The following is a 22,241-nucleotide window of genomic DNA, read 5'->3' as shown; positions in this document are numbered from 1 at the left end:
ATAACACTTATTCCCTTAACAAAACCCCTAGAGAAGTCATTCCTAACAAGAGCTAAGGAATCGCTTCCACTGCCTGCCATATCACGAAAAGTATTCGCAAACTGGCTGTCCATAGTCATTTGATTCGAGCGTCTTGAACTGGCATGCAGGTTCTGTCAAAGCAATAGATTCCTACAAGTCTTGATCAACATACCTGCAAACATGGCATTCTGCATTTTGAACCCATGTGTGTGAATATAACTAAAACTTGCATGTAGTCAGTTCAATGTGAAAGAGAATCGAAGGTTCAAAAGGTAATAGAAACAAGAAACTTAAGATCAACCTTCACAGATACAGATGATGTAAATGACTTACGAGTGCTAAGAATCTGACATTAGGATAATACAAACATAGCAAGAAATCCAAGCTCTAGTTACTCATCCAACAGCTGAGGTATAAAATTAACATGGGAGATATAGAATGGGCAACATGCTTTTTACAAGTGAGAATAAAAGGTAATATTGACAACAGAAGTTTCAGGATTCATGTCTCACAATATAACCATTAATAGAACATATATCCCATCACAAAGATGGTCATTGATGCAAGCATTGAGAATCTGCCTCCCAGATTTCGTTTGTCCTAGTACATGATCATGTTTTAAGTTACGGAACCAGTCCACAGGTTTCTGTCATCAAGTAAACAATAATCTTGATTTACAGATTTGGATTATCCTTTTCTTTAAGTGCAACAATCCTCATGAAGATCATAATTTAAAAGACAATTACATACAAGATGATCACAGTATTCCTATCTAAGCAAATCCAATGAAATAGTAAGAAAGAAAGAAAGAAAGAAAGAAAAAATGGAAGTAGCATCCAAATTGAAACAAAAATAAGCAATCTCTATTATAAGGTTATTCCCAACAAAATATTCAAGTTGCACCCGATATTCTTCCTCTTCTTCCAGACTAAACCTGTCTATTTCCAGTATAACAAAAACATCATCCATCTCTGTGCAATTTTAATCTTCTGCCATGAATTGTCAGCCCTGGTTTAGAAAGGAAGAGGGTAAAGCAAGAATTATAGATGTGGAGTCATAATCAAATCCATCACAACATTGTAAAAGGAGACTGACCCATCAGAGAACCATGTCGTGCATTATGGAATTTATAACTTTTCATGAGTTCTCAATGGTTGCTGTTGTGATTCTCAAGGGCTTTGACCTTTCTTGCTCACCATTGCGTCTCCAAAATGCCCTTCTCCACCAAACTTCAAACCCTCTTTGAATATTTGGACAGTCTTCGCCAGAATTCAGGAACCGATTAAACCAAGCCAGTAAAATCTCTTGCTGCCAAGCTAGAGGTAGAGTTAAAATTGTGTTACTAAGACCATCCTCAATCAAATGTCGATCGAGGCCTTTTGATGCTCTCCTCATCCACCCAAAATCATCATAAAATGGCACCAACCATGTCTGTAAAAGCAAGCATCTCACTTCCTTTGAAGCCAATAGCTGCCCCTTTCCAATCCCAACAAACAGCCTCGCTGTGACTCTGCTAACCTCATACCTATGAACAGCGGGAATTTTAGAATGCGCATCAGATAATTCAGTCTGAGATGCCCATGTTTTCAGAAAATCTTCAGCAATTTGTCTATCAATCAAAATATCCAAAATCCAATGCAGATTGTCTGCTTGCCTTGCAATCTGTCCAATATCCTCCATATTGCCTGTTGCTGCCCGAAAAAAATGGTTACGAAGCAACTGCAAGCAACCATCACAAGCAGAGTATAATGACTCTTTTCGGAGATCATTCTGAGAAGAATTCTCACGAAGCATCTTTGACACCAACCCTTTCATCTCACGCCTAGCCTTCTCATCTTTCCCTTCAAGAACTACATGCAAAAGCTTAAGAAGCACTTCATCATTGTTGCTACTCTCTTCTGCTCCATTAGTAACTTCAATTGAAACCCTTTTAAGTACGTCTCCTGCTCCAACTCCTTCAAGTCGCAGCTCAGACAACAGAGAGGCCACCTTCTCTTCTTCATCCTCAGCCCATGGAGCAGCTTCTAAGTACTCCAAACAAGATAAAACGCCAGCATCAAACCCAATTGCAGCAGAAACCTAATAAAAGAACAAACCAATTAAGCAACACAAAACCTTAGCCCAGAATTTGTGATTGCCAACACATATTCAACAGAAAAAATAAACAGAAAAACAGAAAAACAAAACCAAAACTTTGTGATTCATGCCTGCAGAGTATGTATCTAGAAACCCTAACTAAACTGCATAATGATTATATCTATATCATTCACAATTCAACTTTTTCAAAAAAGAAAAAAACCTGTATTCAACCACATTTTCCTTCCCGTTCGTTTATTTCCTCAACTACCAAACATATTGCTTTCAACATTAGGTTTCCTGTCTATTTCCAGAGTCTCTCAGCGACCACACGAAAACCACTTGAAATATTAAAAAATTATAAAAACTTAACAAAGTTTCCAACATATTGCGACAGTTGCAACCACGAAACAGACTACGTAGTAAGCACTTGACCCAATAACAACTTACCTTCAAAATACCAAGAACTTTGCCTACATCGTCTTTCATGAGCTTTCTCCTCAGATCCTTGCAATACATTAACCTTAAAGTCTCAATATAAACCTCAACGTCATCACAATCGGCAATCTCCACAACATACGGCGAAGACGTCCGCTGATTTTTAGCCCACCGATCCGACAATTTCACCGCAAAAAATCTGCTATGAGCCACTAGGATCTGCCTGTGCACATTCATTGACACACTAATTCCGTCCTTAGAACTCAATGTCAGTTTCACATCACTGGTCGATGAATCATTGAACTGATTGCCAGGACTCCTGTTACTCAAAATATCAGCTATTCGATGCATTATTAGAGTCTGTTTATCTTGAACAGACATTTGAGCATTCTGCGAGCTTCGAACAGGAACATTTCCATTGTTAATTGGGATCTGGTTTCTGGGTTGCATTTCGGGTTCGCTCGCCATCATCTCAAAAAGGGTCGGGCTGGATCGGGGTTTATCCGGCGGAGGCGACATCGGGTTTAACAGACCCGCAGTGAGTGCAGAGTTAAATTTGGTAAAACTCGAAGGGAAAGAAGAAGGGTCATGAGGAGAGTGGTGACCGTTAGCAGTTACAGTGGAAGCAGAAGTATGTGTAAAATCCATGACTGGCGACAGACTCCCCGGAGAGAACCGGATCTTGAAAGTTGATGGTGAATCGAGAACTGTGTGAGACTCCTTTATAGTTAAATGACGAGGTTGCGGAGGAGGAGACGGCGGCGAAGGTGGAGCAGGGATAGGTTTAGAATTAGAAGCAGGGCAACACCAAGACTTATCAGGCGAAACAATTGTGGGTTTGTCAAGTTTCCGACTTTGACTATGGGTAAAGTATCCGGTAGCAGTAGCAGAAGTAGAAGAAGCAGATTCAGAGTTATTACTACAACTATTATTATCAGTATTATTATTAACGGTGGTGGTGGCGGTGGCAGAAATGGTGGTTTCACGGCACTTACGGCGCTTGGGCTTAGTGGGCTGAGTTTGGACTTTAAGATGAGCTTTGGTGGTTGTAGTAGTAGTTGTTGCCATGAATAATTGTTTTAATGGTAATTGTAATTGTCTTTTAGTTCGTAGGATTGGACATTGGCATTGCCAAATCAAAGCTGGAGAGAGAGAGAAAGAAAGGGTTAGTTTTTATTTCGTGACATTTGTTTGATTTGGATGTCAATTAAAAATGGCGATGGACACGAGACAGAAAACAGCAAGGAGCGACTGAAACAGCAATAAATGTGAATAAGAGAGAAACGAGAAATGGGTGTCTTTTCTAAAACTTGGACAAAAGAAACAGGAGATGAAATCTAATAATCTTTATATTTTCATTTTCATCTTCCTTGGTTTGGTTTGTTTCTCCTATTTGCTTTGCCTTTTTGTTGTTGACAGACAGCAGAATCAGGAAGAGTAAAAAGAACAGAGAGAAAGAGAGGCCCACTATCAGTTATTTTGTTTGTTTCCTCTCTTTTTTTTTTTTTTCTCTATTGTGACAAGCAGTTGATGCAAGATTTTCTTTTTCTGTTTTAAAGGATCTTAGGCTACAAGATTAGATCAGTAATTATTATTAATTATTATTAATATTATTATCTAGTAGCGTGTTCCTAATCTGGGTGTCAAAATACAATTAATAGGACATATTCATCAAAATTAGTTAAATTTTAATAGTTCTCAATTGTTTCATTAGCGTTTTATCAAATACGTCATCCAACCCAGCAAATAATAGGTATAATATTATTCATAATGAAAAAATTAATTATTTTTATAAAAATTAATTTTTATTTTCAAAAAAAAAAAGTGAAAACTTATGTTAAAGGTTTTTTTTTAATGTGGTTGAGTATCTTTAAAGGTTGGTGTATGAAAATCACAGAGACTACACCTAAGTTGATAAGGCTCCTTGTAATTCATTTGCAATAATGAGGTGAGGTGGTCCTGATTGGGAGACAAAATGAAAATGTAAAGAAATGAAATAATTTCCATTTTTTATTTATTTTAAATAGTATAATATTATTTTAAATAATACAAACTTTATTATAAATTAAATCTTAACTTTTTTCTAGACAAGAAAACATAATGGGACAACTCAGAAAATAAAATGCAAAAAATGCATTATTTATTTTTATAAATAGATTTGGATATTAAAATTTTTATTCAGGTTTTACATTAAGAAAATGGAATAGATTTATTTCATTGCATAATTCATTAATATATTATAGTTCACGAGCCAACACAAATGGCAAAAATGACAGTTTTATTTTAACCATGAAAAATGTTATATGAGAAATTAAATTAGTGAGAAAAGATACCCGTCTTATATTTTTTTTTTTCTTGAAAATCAAAATATTATTAATAAAATTCATGAAAAACTTAGCATACTGAAATTCCGCCGCTAGACTCTCCTCTTACACCCGACCTCTATTATACTGGGTGAAAAAACCTGATTGCAAATATCAAATAATAAAATATGCAATAAAAAATCTGGAGGTACCCTTTAATATATCCATCTTTGATCATTGGGTATCATATGTCTTTCTCCATCCATCCAATACCCTAACATATCCATTTTCTTTGTCGAGGTTTCAATAATGGGAATCTCATAAAAATTAGCCCATAAAATGGAGGACATGTGGCTATCAAATGTATGCCAAAGCTCCATTTGTCCACTATGTAGTCTTAGTTGTGGGCCATGGCCCACATTAGAAAATTTTGGTCAAGCCCGACAATGAAAATGTCTTTTGCATCACTTTGAAGGAAAATGATGCATACATTAGATTGTAATTGATCATATTTCATTCATCACTACGGATTTTCTTCTTTTTATAATACTTTTAACTCTCAATTAGCTTGAATAATCTTTTTTTTTTTTTTTTTTTTTAGGGAAATAGGAATTCATGGATTAAATAAAACTTAAATCATAAACAATTAAAGCTTCAATGTTATGAGAAAATTCAAAGTAAATGTGAAAATGAGTATACTAACAAATACTCTAACTAAAGTACACTATTATTACATAACTTAATACAATCTGCAATCTGCAATGGAAATATTGATATCTTATCATTATATAATTGGTTTATTGCATAAGGTTAAATACTATTAATTAGTGTTACTCAAAAAAAAGGTAGAGATGAAATTATGGATGTTGTTAATTTTTGTGTGTGAATAAGCAGAAGACGATCCAACTTGTACCATATGTTGTTTCCTTGAATAAGTGTGGTATTAACTGGCTTGCATTATCTTAATTGGAGATTCAAAAGTTGACAATTGGGAGGAATGTTAACCTATATATATATATTAATTCCTAAAAAGAGTTATAGATTGAGAGAGAGAGAGAAGCAATTTACAAATTCTAACATGTTGGGCATTAAATCCCCACATTTAGAGTTTGATGTCAAATAAAATGAAAGTGAAAATAAAAAATCTTTTGAGATGGAAATATAAAGACAAGCAAAATTTTAAAATCATGGGCCCATCCTGGCTTCAGGAGGCGCAGCCCATGACATCGCTGTCGCGCAAACGAGGAACTCCATAAAAAGGGAAAACATAAAATGCGGTGAGCGTGGATCGAACACGCGACCTTCAGATCTTCAGTCTGACGCTCTCCCAACTGAGCTATCCCCGCAACTATGCACTTACGTTCCCCCAAATATTAGATATTATATATTATGATCAGTAAGATGGGCCTTGGCCCAAAAATTTGAAGAAGCAAACGACCTCGAGCTTTGAACAAAGAAGAAAAAGGAACTATTAGTTCTTAAGCTTAAAAGCCTTGGGGCAATCAAAAGTTGGAGAGCTTACCCATTATTTCTATTGTTATGGGAGATAGAGGCCCTAAATATCGATGGAAATTATTAGCCCAACCAATTTCATAAACCTCATTGCAATTGGATATTTTCTAGAAAATAATGAAAAAAAATTAAAAGAGATCTTTCAAAAGGTTCAACTAAGAAAATTTCAAACATTAATGGAAGTCTTTGGTGGAAATATGTGGAGATCTTTATTTAGTTGAAATTAAGAGAGGAAAAGGAGCCTCTTGAAAATCTCAAATATAGAAATGTGAAGGAAGGATCTCATCAAAGTATGTACAATTGTCTCTTTATGTCTTTTACAACTCTAAAATGTAAATCCTGATGTATAGCTCTCTCTCTCTCTCTCTCTCTCTCTCTCTCTCTCTCTCTCTCTCTATCCCTCCCTCGTTGTGGCCGCAAAGACTTATACTTGTTGATAATGCTACTAATCATTCAGCTTAATAAGCTATTAATTCAAAATTAAACAGATGAATGAAAATTAAAAAATCATTAAATCAATAATACAACAATTGAAGAAGCAAAAACCCTTAAACAAATAAGAGCATATCCATTATTATTATAGCATATTGAGGTCCTAAATATTAGCCCAAAAGTTTAAAAATAACTTTGATTAAAATAAGGAATAGGAGTTATGATAACAATATTTCATGTAAGATAAAAAAAGTTCTTTAAAAAAATATTACCATTTTATACTTATTTTTTTTCGTGTATGGTCAAAAATACCTTTTAATCGGAATCAAAATAATATTTATAATTTATTTATTGTATAGGTGATTACCAGCATCATATTGCTCAAGAGTTATAGTTACTAATATAAAATTTATTCTATGAATACATATAGAGCTATTGTGAATATAAAGTTTAAAAAAATTTTATAAATATTAAAGATTTTTTCAATGTGATATTTTTGCTATAAAATTATTATATTGAAAAAAGAAAATAATTTGAAGGTTGGTTGGATAGTAGAATAGAACAAGAACATTACAGTAGACATCCCACATGGTATGATGACCCACATTTCTGACTTAATGTCTCAGCTTATATCATTATCTTTTCTTTATCAAACTATATATATTATGTTTTGTTTTACAACTCTGGAAATTTCCCATTCATTTTGGCCTTTTTCTCTTTGTAGGGCCTCGACCAATCTCTCCTCTTTAGACCATACCCCTTGTTTTTTAATACGTAAGCTCCTCCTCTTAATGAATTATAAATTAATATTCTTTTAAATAATCCATATATATTAAATTAATATTTTTTCTAATATATAAAATTGAAACTTTATATTTCATAATTAAGGGAACATAAATTTCAAAAATCATACAAAAACTAATGAACACTAACCAAAGAGATTGCTTCAAGTGGAAAAGAGTCAGGTCCTTTAAGCAAGAGGTGAGTGATCGATTTTTGTGAATGGAGAAAATTTCAACTAGGAGTGCTAACGCGATTCGAACATGATTATATTTAATCCAACGGACCAGATACACCTGTGATATAAAAAAAAAAAAAAAAAATCAACACTAAGATCAGACAATGACAACCAATATCAAAGAACCACTCTCTCTCAAGGAGTTAAAGTACAGATACAGTACATAAGAAAAAGATGGAGAAAAAGAGAGATTAATAATTAATTAGTTGTTAATTTGTGATTTAATTTTAATTAATATTTTATATATTTCCCCAAAATATTCCTCTCATGTGTTAACAAATTCTGTAAGCTTTGCTTAAAATAAAGCATTACTACGAAAAACATGTCTGGAAGCACACAAAACACTAAGAGAGACAACATATTTACATGTCATTACCTAGCTGTAAAATTAATGAATTTTCTCCTTAAATTATTCTCTTTGTGCAGGTGTCTCTGTAATTCTTGTAATTAAATACTTAATCAACTTGCTTAAAAAGATAATTAAGCTAGCTCATCTCTTTCTCAGTAATTCCTGTTTTGCCAACCTGTACCTTGTACCTTGCTTCTTTTATGTGTATCATGTTAAAATTAAGATTAAGATAGTAATTAAATTAATCAATGTTAACCCATATACATACACCCAAAATGTTAATTAATCTCTGTATAAATTAAATAATTAACGTATATGTTTCATGCGATTGCAATCGTAATTAAGTTTATTAATAATTTCGTCGCGAACTTAAAAAATATTAAAATTTTTCAAAAATCCAATCTATTTCACTTATATATATAGTAATTTTTCTCCTGTAATTACAGGCCAAATCCAACTTACTAACACATCTAATAATAATTATAACTCAAAAAATCTTCAAAAAAGATTTTTTTTTTTTTTTTTTTTTTGTATTTTATGATAATTTGGTAATTGTTTTGCACAAAATTATTATTATTATTTATAGGCATGATTTTAGGAGGGAGAAAAATAAGTGTACAGATAAAAACAAATGATTAGTCATTCAATTTCCCATAAAAAGGGAAGAGGACATTGGAGAGATTAAAAGGCACATGGTCCTAGTCAGTGTATATGATCAACATGTATGCTTTCACATGTCGATTTAAGCATGCAGCTTTACAATATTGCTGTTAATTGTCCCATTAAATAATTAATATAAAAAATTAATTCTAATGATATATATCAGTTTGTTCTTATCTTTTTTATTGTCAACTGTTTTTTAGCAAAGACAATTTCTGACACGCAAAGTTGGATGCAATTTGATTTTTAGCTTCCTATTGTAGACAGCTTGTGATTCTTACTTAGATGAAATGCCAAGCAATTTCTGAGTTTCTGATATGTGAATTTGGAACTAATACCCAAAAAAAATTAATCATGCTTGTCTTCTTTTTATTATAATCAAGAATTAATTACCCTAAACCGAGAAATAATATATCCAAATATTTTATCAAGTGGGATTAATTTTCAGATTAAAGTACATTGACATGCACTTTCGGTTATGTGGGATATATGATCAATGTTGGATTTAGCTGGTCTACCCGTTAATTTGTCCTAATAAAACCAAATGCCAAGAATCTTAATTTAATATTCAGGTAAAATCTTTTTAAAAAAATTTTAAGTTTCGAACGGTATTTAAGTAAAAATCATATCCAACATTGATGACTTCAAGTTTTAAATCTCTCGATCATCTCACAACGGAGGAACACAACTTTTCATGCAATGGTTAAAACTAAGCTAATTAGGATTTCGCTTGTAAATAGATTAAACCCTAATTGTGAAAAAAAGGGAACCCTAATTAATAAAATATGCATTATTTTTTTTAAACAAAGGAAGACGACGCAGCTGGACTGGAGAATACTAAAGAAAAGGATTGTGATTCTGATTGGGACTGAACGGCATGTAAAGAAAGACAAGAAAAGGGACAAAGGGTGGTGGTGACCTGACCAGTAAGAGGTTTGGGTCGGGTGTGGTGGCGTATATGGTGGGGCAAGAGGTGTCGTGGTTGTATTGGACAGATGTCAGAGGCAACTATGGTAATGGGAGGATGTGAGAGTGGGGGTGAAGGGTGGGAAGGGGATGATTTAAATCACAAAAGGCCATGTCTTGTTTGGCTGCTTCATTTTCCACCTTAATTCCACACTCTCTGTCTCTCGTTTCAATCCAACTATATATATATATCCATAAGTTGTAATCTCTTTTAAACAGTAGATCATAAAAGTTTTCGATCCTCCCAACAAAACAAACTTTCAGTAATCTAATTTGTTTTCTCAATCTTACGGGAATTGATGTCGCTTGCTATCTTAATCAATACTTTGTTGGTGAATTGCTCTCTTAATTACTAATTAGCTAATAGTACTAAATAATCACTCGAATTTGACCAGCAGAATCAATTCAATAATACTATAACTAACACATATTTATGTAGAAAATTACATTACTAGTCACTGTTCTGAACTTTAATTATTAGCAATAATACCATAATACGTTTCCCTACAAAAAAACAAAAGAAAGGCAATAGATTACAAATCAATTTAGTGTATTATATTAATTAAATTCGTCTTTTCTGTCTGATAAAAAACATATCATTCATATTGAGACTAGAAGAATTCATAAGTGAAAAAAACAAAATCTTTTAAAAATCAAATCTCCATATCACTAAACTTATTTACCAACAATGGGTATTTTTTTCGTTTACTGATTCAATAAAATTATTTAAACTTTTTTTTTTTTGTGCTTTCCATGTTTGACAAAGCACCAACTACTAAATTATTAACTAAAAAGAAAAAATCACTATATTTTTAAAAATCTCTTTAATCAATAAATACTAATGAGAGGTTTCTCCTCATTCAGCAGCTTCTTGCAATTAGCAGCAATATATAATTATCAACAAAAAAAAAAAAAAGAAAAAACAAGAAAAACACGTGCAATTAGTAGTAGCTAGCCTTTTTCTCATATATGAGATAAATAATTGAATATTTAAAGGTTTCAGTATTGTTTTTACAATTTCAAATACATTTAATATATATATATATATAAGGCAAATTTGTTATAAAGAGTTGTTAATTAGCTAGATAGAGGACCCTCCCCTCCGCCTCAGGCCTCCAGTCCTTATCGCCATTGCTTAATAGACATCTCCTATTTGGAATTTTGTATGATAATATTATTTTCTTGATTTTGAGTCTGCAACCACTACTTATTATTATTATTAATTAAACAGATACAACTTCTCGTGACCTTATCAACTTCTTAATTTCTTTTTTGAAAAATATCATTAATACTTTATGGTATTTTTCTTTTCTTCATAATTCAATATATATACTCGTCTTTTTTTCATAAAATAATAAGCTCATTTTCCTTTTTAATTTGGTCCAAATTATAATTTTATTTATTTTTTCCAAAATAATATTTTTTAAAAGTTTCTTATTAACTGAATTTTGAAATAGCAAATAACTAAAACATGGAACCTTCAATATTCTTAATTTTTTTAAAAAAAATATAAGAATAATACTAGGAAAAAGTTAAACAAATATTATGATTTAATTGTATTAAATATATTTTCTTAATATGTGTGAAAGTCTAACTAGATTTATTTCTATGCACATCAAGTCCATAAACGAATGATAAGTGCATATACAACCTAGCAATAAATCAATGTTTGAATCTCTCTCCCGATTACTCAAAACAAAAAGCTAGATTTATTTTTATGGGACGAAATTAATATGAAAACTTAATGATATCAATTTTGATCATGGTACCAAATAATTTTGTGTAATTATAAAAAAATATTTTTTGAAAATTGAAAAATCTTGTTCTTAGATTTATTTTGAGTTTACATTTGTATGGTTCCTTTCAAAAAAGTACTCATGGGTGAAGTAAAAGGACTGAGTAGTTATGAAGCAACATCAAGAAGGAGATTTCACATGAAGAACACTTTAAAGGAAATAAGTCCACACAAAGGGCCATTGTGGTCTTAGGTAATGGCACCCCCATGTAATAGAGGACAATGACCCTATGATGTGTCAAGAGCACCAAAAATCACCCCACAAGCCATCACTACTTGATCACTTCCATTGATTTTGTTGTTTCTTTAATGTTTTAGGTTGTTTTGTGGGTTCTTATTTGATATATGATGCCCACTTTTATGTCTAGGACATTTCAATCAATGACTTTCTGGCCCATTTACTTATACAAAATTGAGCATCTTTCCCATATTTTCTTCTTGATCAAAAAGTGAAATGCTAACTTTAAGAAAAAGATTTGTGGTTGAATTTTTAATTATAATTCTTTCTTCTTCTTGATATGAAAGTGAAGTGCTAACTATGAGAGAAAGATTTGTGATTGAAGATAAATAATGCAAGCTATATTAATGTCTCAAAAAAAGAAATTTCAACATTAAATTATTTTGAATTCAAATTAGTTGGTTTGATAATGATAATTCATATTTTAAAGTTTATTTAAGTGAAAGGAAGATCATATATAGTATGATCAATTCTTTTCAAATCTTGAATGATTGGAGTGTTTTCATACTATTTCAAATTTTTCAATAACATTATATATATATAGAAAGAAGTACCTTATTGTACTATATCATGTATCAATATGCCTTTTTCTACTATATAATGAAACATAATGGCCACATATGGCTCTACAAATTAGAAATAGGCACATAAAAATTATTAATTATATATTATTAAATCAATTTTAATTTCATTTATATTTATATAATACAAATATTATTTCCAATAGGTAATAATATATGTATTTTTATAGAAATACTATGATATACTGTTATATAATAATATTTCGATTTCAGCGGACTTTAAACTCAATTCATTAATCAATTTATATTTTACATTCTCGTTGAACGTATACGAATATATGTTAATTTCATTATTAATATTAATTCCAAATTTATTTATAACTATTTATATTATCATTAAACATATCAAAATAGAGCTAATATTCTAAAATACTCGTTTCAGATGTTGTCGGTACATACATTTCTTGATTAGAGTGACAATCAAATGTCACCAATTTCCTTAGCCTTTTCTAATAAGTATGGGCAAATATACAAAATATGGGTCATAGGCTTGTAGCTATAGCCTATAGCCTATAGCTATGCATGTCCTTATGTTGTTTTGTATAATTAACTGAAGAGCATTATATATTACAAGAGATTACTTCTTTATGATTAATAAACTCAATTATTCTGTTCTTGATGTGTCATTTTTTTTTGCCCGACAGCTTGAAAATTATTGTACAAGAAAGAAATCTTGGACTGATCCTCAGCCTCAATCCACAAATTTACTATTCAACAGGGTGGAGTATGCATAATTGATCACTATTAAGAATTTTGCTCTGTGATTGAGATTATCGATAATAAATATTTTTATTTATTTATTATTTATGATAATAAATAATTCAAATTTTAAAAAAATATAAATATATTTTAATATTTTTGTAAAAAAAAGAGGAATATTTAAATTTAATTAGGAATATTAATAATTAAACTATATATATTTTAATTTAGTAAAAAAACTTCCTCAGTAATTTATTATTATAATAATTAAAAATAAAAAAATTAATATATGAATTCAATTGAAACTCCTAATATTATATGGATAATTTACAATATATACAAAAATTAACATAAAATTATATATTAAAAAAATAAATCATGAGTACATAGAATAAATATAAATACCATTTAAACTACAAAATATTTATTAGTAAATATCTTTAATCCGTTAGATTAAGTCTAATCTTTTTCACGCCGTCTAAATTTCATGAAGGAAAAACACTCTAATGAGAATTTTTTTTATTTATAAATATCAAACACTTAATTTATTATCTTATTTAAAGTATTTAAGTTATTTTTACTCAAATTATTATCTTACTTAAGGATTTAAGTTTTTTTTCACTCGAATTCATCTTTTACAGAAACTGTTGTTGATTGAAATCTACTTTTATACTGACCATTGTTGTTGATTAAAAGCACCGTTTTAGCTTACCTGTAACCAATTTTAGCCAAAAAAAAAAAAATCTAGAAGAAGACAGCAGTAAATTAAAATTTACTTGCTATATTCACACACACACAATTTAATTTACTGCTATATTCACACACGCACGATTTCTAACTTCTCTTATTCAGTAAATTCCATAACGGCCCCTCACTGTCATTTTACTCTCAAGCCTCTATATATAATTTATAACCCACCAATCTCTCTCTCAAACCTCATTCTCTCACTCTCTCTCTCTCTCTCTCTCTCTCTCTGTAACACAAACAAGACAAGCAAATTGCTCTCTCTGTCTAGAGAGTATGGGCTTTCCTGTAGGCTATACAGAGCTTCTACTTCCAAAACTACTAATTCACACTCTTTCTTTTCTGGGTTTCATTAGAAAGCTCATAAGCACCATGTTTCGCTATTTGGGTCTTCCTGATTTTCTTGAACCCGACATTTCTTGGCCCGAAACTCCACCTCGTGTCCCTGAGTTTTGCTCCGTCTCTGCTGTCCTTATCCGTGAGATCCTTCCCGTTGTTAAGTTCGCCGATCTTGTTGACCCGCCGGATAGCTGTGCTGTCTGTTTGTACGAGTTTGAAGACCAAGACGAGATCAGACAGCTCACTAACTGCCGCCATATCTTTCACCGGAGTTGCTTGGACAGGTGGGTCGGTTATGACCAGAAAACATGTCCCTTGTGTCGGACGCCGGTGATTCCTGACGATATGCAAGAAGCTTTTAATGAAAGACTATGGGCTGCTTCTGGAATTCCAGAATTTTATGGGGAGTATTCTCAAATTGCTGGCTTGTAGAGTTTAGATTCAATAATGATCAAACCCCATAAAAATAGGGGGGAAAAAAAAAAAAAAAAACAATTTTATTATATTTTTTTAACCTTATTTGCCTCTTTAGAGGTTTTTTTTCTTTTTTTTTCCTAGTTGAAAGGTTGGTGTTGTGTGTATATATACAAAATGATGAGAAAAAAAGAAAATTTGAGGAGAATTAGAATATGGTTTTGTGTATAGTTTCTTACCTTCTTCTCATTCCCTTCTTTCAAAATTTTTATTTATTTTTTATAATTAACTTACAATTTCAATCCAATGATTTTGGTGTTATAATTATGTTTTGTTACTATTTTTTTTTTTTTTTTTTTTTTTTTTGAAATTTCACTTAGATTTGGATGGGTAAAAAATCTAAAAAGCATTTCTTTTATTGAATTCGAGTTGATAGGATGTTGATGAACAATGATGATGGTTGTATAAAAATTTGCTTTTTGATACTAGTTGTTAGTATTTTCAACCATTATGGCAAGTGGAATGTGACATTATTATTTGTTGTTGTTATAGATATAGACAAAGCTGAGGTCAGTGTTTTTTTCTTTTTTCTTTTTAAAAAAAATTGGGATTATACCAAACCAACCCTATTTAGATCTATATATAAATAGCAACAAATTAATAATAGTTAATATATATAGTATCTTGGAACTAAGGTTTAGTTTTTGTTTTGCTAATATTTTTAAAAAATGAATTTCATAGAATTTAAATTTCCTATAATAGATTGAAGAATAGTTTGTTTTGTCATATATTTTTTTTCAGATAAATTTGTTGTTATATTAATACTTTATTGGATATCCAACTTATTTGGACCGACACAAATAAAATGAAGTAAATTTGTATTAATTGCATGTGCAAGTAAAATTTTATTAAAATTTGAAAATTTTGTTTTAAAATTGATTCAATAAACTATGTAATTGAATGAAAAGATAAAGTTGTCTCGTAAAATTATGAAATATTATCACGTACCATGCTCTTTGACATAAAATTATAAGATTGGCCTCTTACGGTTTGAAAAATAATACAAAAATTTTCTAATATAAAAAGATAAAAATTACCCATTTATAATATAAATTTAATGTATTTTTATAGTTGAATTATTTTTCATGAACTTTTCATATATTCACATGTCTAAAATTAATAATATTAATTTAAAATATATATTATGTATTTTGTATGTATGATAAATGTTAACTACTTAGAATATCAAATATCTCATTTATCAAATAATTTAAATCATTCAGTAATCGGTTTTTCCTTCTTTTTTTTTTTTTTTTTTTTTTTTGTTATGCGTGAATTTATTTATTCTTAATAAGTAAAAGCATCCCTTAGAACAATCTTAAATTGCCAAGTGGCAAGGAAATAATCATTCTCATTGCACATAACTCTCAAAAGAATAATCCCCACACGGTTTAAGAACAAATTAAATAATGATTTTTATATTTAAACTTCTAGAGATATATATTTATATTTAAAAAAATCCAATAATATTATAATATATACTAGTTGTTTCTATTATTTAGTTTTCTAAATTTTAATGCTATATAAATCTCACATAGACCCACAACAAGCAAAGCAAAAGAAACTCCAAATTACACATCATAAATCAAAAAGATAACCTTAGAGAACGACATGGTCAAACCACGCTCTTAAATATTCTTAAGAGACCCGAACTTTCCTAAGACTATATTGAAGACGTAAAGAAACCAAATTTGCTTTCTTTACCACAAGAATATTATAAATTCCCATTAATTTGATTTTGGGTACATTATTATTCATGAATCTTCCTTTTTTATTTTTTTATAAATAATATTTTACAGTACAAGACAAACAATGGACCTTAGCTGCTGCTATTTTCCCAATGTTCCTCGTTTATTTATTGTTTTAAAATCACATTATTAAATTAAAATTTTTTAAAATATTCAACTTCTAATAGAAAATGAAAATATTGCTGATGCATTGGCAGTTAGAAGGTTATGAATTTGCGATAAGGACTGAGATGGGTAGGCAGTTGAAGATTAGACCATAGATTAGATTTTAGCTAAATATAGATAAGCTACTTGGTTGGTTGCATCATCATCATAGATTAGGTTGAGACTGTGCTAGGGTTTGTAGCCATCAAAGTTCTAAATTCTATGATTCAGTTCTACAAACTCTTCCAATGGGTTTATTAGGTTATCCAAAATTTAACCATCCAAATCAAATACTTGTTGGCATATCACAATTTCAGCAACCATGGTGACTTTGAAATCTAAAATTCATTAGCTGCCCCAAATTCATTTCAACATGCACAAAAATAATTATGACTATCTTCAAATCAGAGTCTGCCTAACTTTAGGCTAAAAATAGTTCTCTTGATAAGCACCAATTCACTTGTAAAAGACAATTTAAAATTGTTATAGATATAGGAATAATTATTTTTTTGACAGCAATTCAAGCAAGCCACAAAAATGAGAAAGAATGGCATTTGCCAGAAAATCAAAACATCAGCTCTTCTTCATATGATAAAGATGTTGAATAATTAAGTGCAATTAATGTACAACAAAAATTTGCATTATGCACACCAATATTGGCACCAAAGGTAAAATATTAAGAGGAAGAGAAAAAAAAAAATTGTCTCAATTTTTAGTTTTTTTTTTTAATGCACAGTGAACAATTCAAAGAGCACAGATTTTTACTGGTATAAAATAAACAGAACAAAAGAACCATCTCCGCTATTTTTCCCACACTGGACACAACTCACAATAGAGTTTATCACCACAAAATCAATATTAACCACTGTAACACTCCTTTGGAACGGCATACCAACATTCATTAAAGTCACCAATCTACCTGGAATAGCCAGAAGGTGGGTAGCCAGAAGGTGGGTAACCAGGCGGTGGGTAATTGGCAGGCGGAGGATAACCTGCCGCAGGATAGCCTTGAGCTTGTGGATAACCGTAGGGCTGTCCATATCCAACATTGGGAGGAACTGGCTGATCAATGCGTGACATCTGCTGAACAGGGGGCACAGCCATCACTTGTGGCCCGAATTTGCCATCTCGTTTGTCCATTTCAATCTTGTGTTGAGTCTGCAGATATAATAGGTTAGAATAGTAAAATGTAGTCTTTTTTCAAAAAAAGTGTATGCAGTTTCTCATTTCATGCATTTTGTTGGATCATATCAGTACCTGCATACAGGCGCAAACCCTGTCGATAAAAAGAGATAAAATCAGTAAAATCGTCAAAAGCTGCCTTGGCTAATAAGGAGCATTCAATACTAAGATTTGGAAAGAAATGCTTACGTGCAATACACCATATCAGCCAAACATGAAAGTAACTGAGAAGCCTCTGAAATTTCATCACTCCCAACAATCATTGCCACAATGGAGAATATACATGCAATTTGTTGGAGACAGAACATAAAACCCTGAAGGAAAGAAGAAGCATGCTCAACCAATCACAAAATAAGCATAAAATAACTAAATAAAATATGGGTGACAAAGATAGAGGTAGTACAATAATGCAATTATCACATTGTGTGGTCTGAATGTTGAATTCATCTTGCAATAGAAAGCGGGTAGAGGCCACCGAATTTCCAAAGCAGCAGAATACCTGAGAAATCAAAAAAATAATTATTGGCCTTGATAATAGCATCTCCGCAGTTGGCACATCCAGTTAGAAAATGAAAATTTCAGTAAAATTCTGAGAAGAGGACTATCTTTTCTACAGAAAACAATTGTTCCCAATCCTTGAAAAGTTTATGACATTTCAATCCTCTTCCAGGAAAAATTGTTGATTTGACAGGTATACTATGGGTTGTTAATTATTCATGGGGTTGCCAACAAGAGAGGATCCTATGGACTGGATGGAACTTTTCACAACCATACTGCACAAGTAACGTATTTCACTTGGCAAAGTATTTATGTGGACAAAGAATTTGTACAAGTTTATTATAATGTAAAAGTTAACCAATCTCCGTAACCAAGGTTTTTGGGCAGTCAGTAAGGTTTTCACAAATAGCCCTAAATCTCAGAGAGCTTACCGAAAAATCTTATTATTTTTAACAGGATATTTTACTTATTTTAACAGAATTTAAAGCAAAAAAAAAAAAAAAAAATGCATTTGTAATTCTGATAACAAAGAGAACAAACACCCACCGGTCTAGTCTTGTCATTAACACCTAATATTTCTATTATCCATTTGAGAAATGGAAATTTTAAAATTGCAGCCAGTATGATGGGGAGAGAATTCTGTCACTTAGACAACTAAAAGAAAACTTGGTAATTCTTTTCACTTAAAGTCAAAGTTATTTGAGATTGCATGTAAATAACTTGAAAAAGCCTACAACGGTTCATAAATTTCCCTTAAGCTCCGTTCACTTGACAGGCTTGCTTGCCATTGCAGAAAATCTGCAAGTAAGTAGTTCAATATTTTACCGTAGCTTGCCTGAACTCAATGGGAGAGAATAACATATTTCACCAGTTTTTGGAAACAAATAGAACATTTCTGCGATTCCCATACTATTTTCATATGTTTCATTCCAAATTGCTAAAAGTAGCAATGAACATTAATCTGATTTCTCAGAAAAAGCAGGTTCAGTGTAAGGGTTTCAGAAATGAAATTAGTACAGCGATCCCACTATACAACCTTTACATGCATCTTTGAAAATCCTGTTTCAAAATATCCCCTACAATTTGTTTATCTTAGAAATATATTCTGGAGTTGAATCTTTAACCAATGAATCTAAGGCAAAGAAACACCTTATTATGTTGACCAATGAAAAATAAACACTCTACCTCTGTGGCAAGGCAAAATTCTGGGCACTTGCTTTCACCACACCTGCCGCTACAAGGCATATAACCAGCACAACAGACATACCTATGACAACATAGGACAGTTATTTCAAAGGATATTACAAAGATAGAAAAAGATTTTATGAAATGAAGATATCAATTACCTTGACATGTCATTGTATAGAGCTCGCTTTCGGAGCAAGTATGATACACATGGCCCACTACAAAAAAATTAAAGAGAATTAGGTGCACTGGGACAAAAGACATACTCAAATTTTAAAAATATGGAGTTATCACATGCAAATATACACACAGATTTATTAAAATATAAAAATAAAAAAGAAAACAATTTTATTTGGTTCGACATTATTCCTTTGTCCAAGGACCTCTTGCCTTCTTTTTTTTTTTTTCCTTTTACTATTGACAAAAAAGAATGATTCTCATTACAAGAGATTAGGGTTTCCTTTTATAGCTGGGATTTAGGGTTCCCAAAATACTATAATTCACCTACCCATAATAAAAATTTACAAGCAGCTCAAAAAAAACATACCATATGGTACTGCCGAGCTACCTACTGATAGGCCAAATTGCTATTATTCCCCAAAATGAAAGGGAATAAGCAAGCACCAAAGGGATCCATTGAAGAAGATCCTCCTTCTTCCCTTTTTTTGGAAGAAAAGGAGGATCCAGACAAAATTAACAAATCAGAAGAGATCCAAGTGAATGGAAAAGAAAAACCAAAGGATGACTTCCATTTTCACTTAAAAGATACATTCCATAAAAATAGACCATTTTATGAAACTTCTTATCAGTATGAGAGCTGAGAAAATTTGAAGTCCGAAAAGATATTTTATTTCTTTTATATATCAATATTTTGAAAGAAATAAAAGAAATAAAGTATCTTTTCTGGTTTGAAAAGCCATTTGTAGCTATTCTTTTCAACTCTAAATATTGAAACTGTCTTATCTGAAAATATAAAAAAGAATCAGTTAGAGAACATTATAAGAAAAGAAATGTAATATATTTTTTATATATTTCAAAGAGAATAAAGGCCCTTTGCCAGTGTCTTTAGGTTTTTACTGATTCTCCAAAAAAAACAAATATGAGCCACATTTACAACAAAAATTCAATTATTAAGTGATACATACATAATAGTAAAAAGAAAAAAGATGATACATATATCACACAAAAATCACAATTTTATACTATAATTTCTATGATATGCAGTTGATAAATCAAATATCTTTTTAAATTCACAATCATCTCATAAAAAATTCTAATAAGGCTATGATTTTCAAACAATCTTATTGTTAATTTTACTCTCTTCCACATAGTATAAAGGCAATCTTAGAAATAACAGAATATAAATATCATGTTAGTCATGAAAAGAAGGAATAATCAACTAGAAATGTGCTGAAAGAACTGTCTTATGTCAAAGAGCCAAAAACTGAAGTTTAGATGATTGGTCATTCGATGTTCAAAAGCATTGCAACAATCAAAAGAAGGCGAATAAGATGTGTATGAAGTATGATTTTGAATTGAAAGAAAAGGCATACAATGAATTAAAGCCCATAGAACTACATTGCTAGAAACTACCATGCCTCAACTCATGCTAGATTGTTAATTGATTATCTGCTAAATAATAGAGACAGTCATAAGCAAACTTAAAAAGCAAAAAAAAAAAAAAAAAAAAAAAAAAAAAAAAAAAAAAAAAAAAAAAAAAAAAAGAATGAAGGAAAGAGCTAATGAAATATTAAGGTAAAAATTCATAAATAACTGGAACAGAATTGATCAGAATCACCCAAATTTGAACAAATTCATTACATCTATCAAAGTCAACCCTAAGTCACTGCAAGTCAAGAGCCTAAAATTTTCTAACAGATCAATGTAATTTAAGAATCGAAGGATAAAATTGAATAGAGAAAACATGGAGTCACATAATTGAAAATAGCCAGATCTACGTTCCAAGATCAAATAAACAGTAGATCAAGAGTACTCACCACCAAAATGAAAAGCAGCAATCTGCATCCAAAAACCAAAAGACAAAACAAAAACCATAAAATCAGTCAAATAAACAAACGAGCATATAAATAGAACACATAAAACAAAACTTACAAGGAGTATCAGCTTGAATGGCGTGCATGAGATCAGTGTGCCAGAGATTCCGGTAGTTCTGGCGGACCTGCATCTTCTCCAGATGCGCCTGAGAAGCCATGGCGACGTAAAAACTCACAGGCCCAAAACAAAACTTGATTGTAGAGAATTGAAAGCACAGAGATTATATAATTATAACAAAGGGCAAAGGAAAAATGTTTTGACTTTTCAATGAATTTATTTGAGGCTGAGACTTTTAAAACTAAAAACCCTCGATTTCTTCAAATCAAAGCCAAGAGAAACAACAGTAGAGCTTTCCTAAGCGAAGACGACGACTTCGAAGAGACAACCCATTTGCCACTTTCGATAATTAATTAATTAAAATATTAAAAAAAATTGACTAGCAGTTGTTGCGTACTGCATACTCGCTTTCGATTGGTCTTTGCCGAAAACGGTAAAATTGAAATATATATATATATAAATTGTTTTAACATATAAGGGGCAAATGTGAAAAATAAGATTTTTTAAATGCCTACTGTAAGTTATAATGACTTTGCAAAAATAAATTTATATTAATAATATTATTAGGTAATATGGTAAATTACCATGTTTTTATATTTGATTTTATGTCCATGATTTTTATTATTTCAAAATTAGACATTAATTCTCTGTCTCCTTGCAAAGGGAAATTGAAAATTAACAAGCCAATTGCCTAATCCATTCTTACGGGGCGGCCGGTGTTTACTTG

At 31.0% G+C, this 22,241-nt stretch overlaps 3 protein-coding genes and 1 non-coding gene across 4 annotated transcripts; 1 reads left to right on the top strand and 3 right to left on the bottom strand.

Moving 5' to 3' along the window:
- Window positions 1–664: 664 nt before the first annotated feature.
- LOC105645771 (BTB/POZ domain-containing protein) lies at window positions 665–3,946 on the bottom strand. The gene is made up of 3 exons (XM_037640057.2): window positions 2,548–3,946; window positions 1,117–2,100; window positions 665–1,029 (listed from the first exon to the last, which is right to left on the bottom strand). The coding sequence occupies exons 1-2, from the start codon at window positions 3,601–3,603 to the stop codon at window positions 1,159–1,161; spliced, it is 1,998 nt and encodes a 665-aa protein (XP_037495985.1). The 5' UTR covers window positions 3,604–3,946; the 3' UTR covers window positions 665–1,029; window positions 1,117–1,158.
- Window positions 3,947–6,111: 2,165 nt separating this feature from the next.
- TRNAF-GAA (transfer RNA phenylalanine (anticodon GAA)) lies at window positions 6,112–6,184 on the bottom strand. The gene has a single exon. It is a non-coding gene; the product is annotated as a tRNA-Phe (tRNA).
- A 7,826-nt stretch (window positions 6,185–14,010) lies between these two features.
- Window positions 14,011–14,815, top strand: LOC105645773 (brassinosteroid-responsive RING protein 1). Its single transcript, XM_012231457.4, has one exon. The coding sequence runs from the start codon at window positions 14,109–14,111 to the stop codon at window positions 14,601–14,603; it is 495 nt and encodes a 164-aa protein (XP_012086847.1). The 5' UTR covers window positions 14,011–14,108; the 3' UTR covers window positions 14,604–14,815.
- A 2,422-nt stretch (window positions 14,816–17,237) lies between these two features.
- Window positions 17,238–21,802, bottom strand: LOC105645774 (uncharacterized). The gene is made up of 8 exons (XM_012231458.4): window positions 21,515–21,802; window positions 21,400–21,421; window positions 19,564–19,620; window positions 19,403–19,484; window positions 18,123–18,218; window positions 17,909–18,033; window positions 17,795–17,813; window positions 17,238–17,695 (listed from the first exon to the last, which is right to left on the bottom strand). Exons 1-8 carry the CDS (start codon window positions 21,612–21,614, stop codon window positions 17,453–17,455), a joined length of 744 nt encoding a protein of 247 aa, XP_012086848.1. The 5' UTR covers window positions 21,615–21,802; the 3' UTR covers window positions 17,238–17,452.
- Between the last annotated feature and the right edge of the window lie 439 nt (window positions 21,803–22,241).

Source organism: Jatropha curcas, chromosome 4 (assembly GCF_041381405.1).
Source record: "Jatropha curcas cultivar XTBG-Jc1 chromosome 4, XTBG_Jcur_1.0, whole genome shotgun sequence".
In the NCBI taxonomy this organism is placed as follows: domain Eukaryota; kingdom Viridiplantae; phylum Streptophyta; class Magnoliopsida; order Malpighiales; family Euphorbiaceae; genus Jatropha; species Jatropha curcas.
The sequence above is the reverse complement of the archived record's forward strand: the minus strand, read 5'-3'. Positions and strand labels throughout refer to the sequence as shown.

What these genes read in the sequence shown, in the direction of transcription:
- LOC105645771 (XM_037640057.2), bottom strand. Translation starts at nt 3,603, where the DNA reads ATGGCAACAACTACTACTACAACCACCAAAGCTCATCTTAAAGTCCAA. An exon ending in AAGTTCTTGGTATTTTGAAG is followed by an intron (nt 2,101 to 2,547) that starts GTAAGTTGTTAT and finishes TTCTTTTATTAG; the next exon opens with GTTTCTGCTGCAATTGGGTT.
- LOC105645773 (XM_012231457.4), top strand. Translation starts at nt 14,109, where the DNA reads ATGGGCTTTCCTGTAGGCTATACAGAGCTTCTACTTCCAAAACTACTA.
- LOC105645774 (XM_012231458.4), bottom strand. Translation starts at nt 21,614, where the DNA reads ATGGCTTCTCAGGCGCATCTGGAGAAGATGCAGGTCCGCCAGAACTAC. An exon ending in AATTTTGCCTTGCCACAGAG is followed by an intron (nt 18,219 to 19,402) that starts GTAGAGTGTTTA and finishes TTGATTTCTCAG; the next exon opens with GTATTCTGCTGCTTTGGAAA. An exon ending in AATGTGATAATTGCATTATT is followed by an intron (nt 18,034 to 18,122) that starts GTACTACCTCTA and finishes TCTTTCCTTCAG; the next exon opens with GGTTTTATGTTCTGTCTCCA.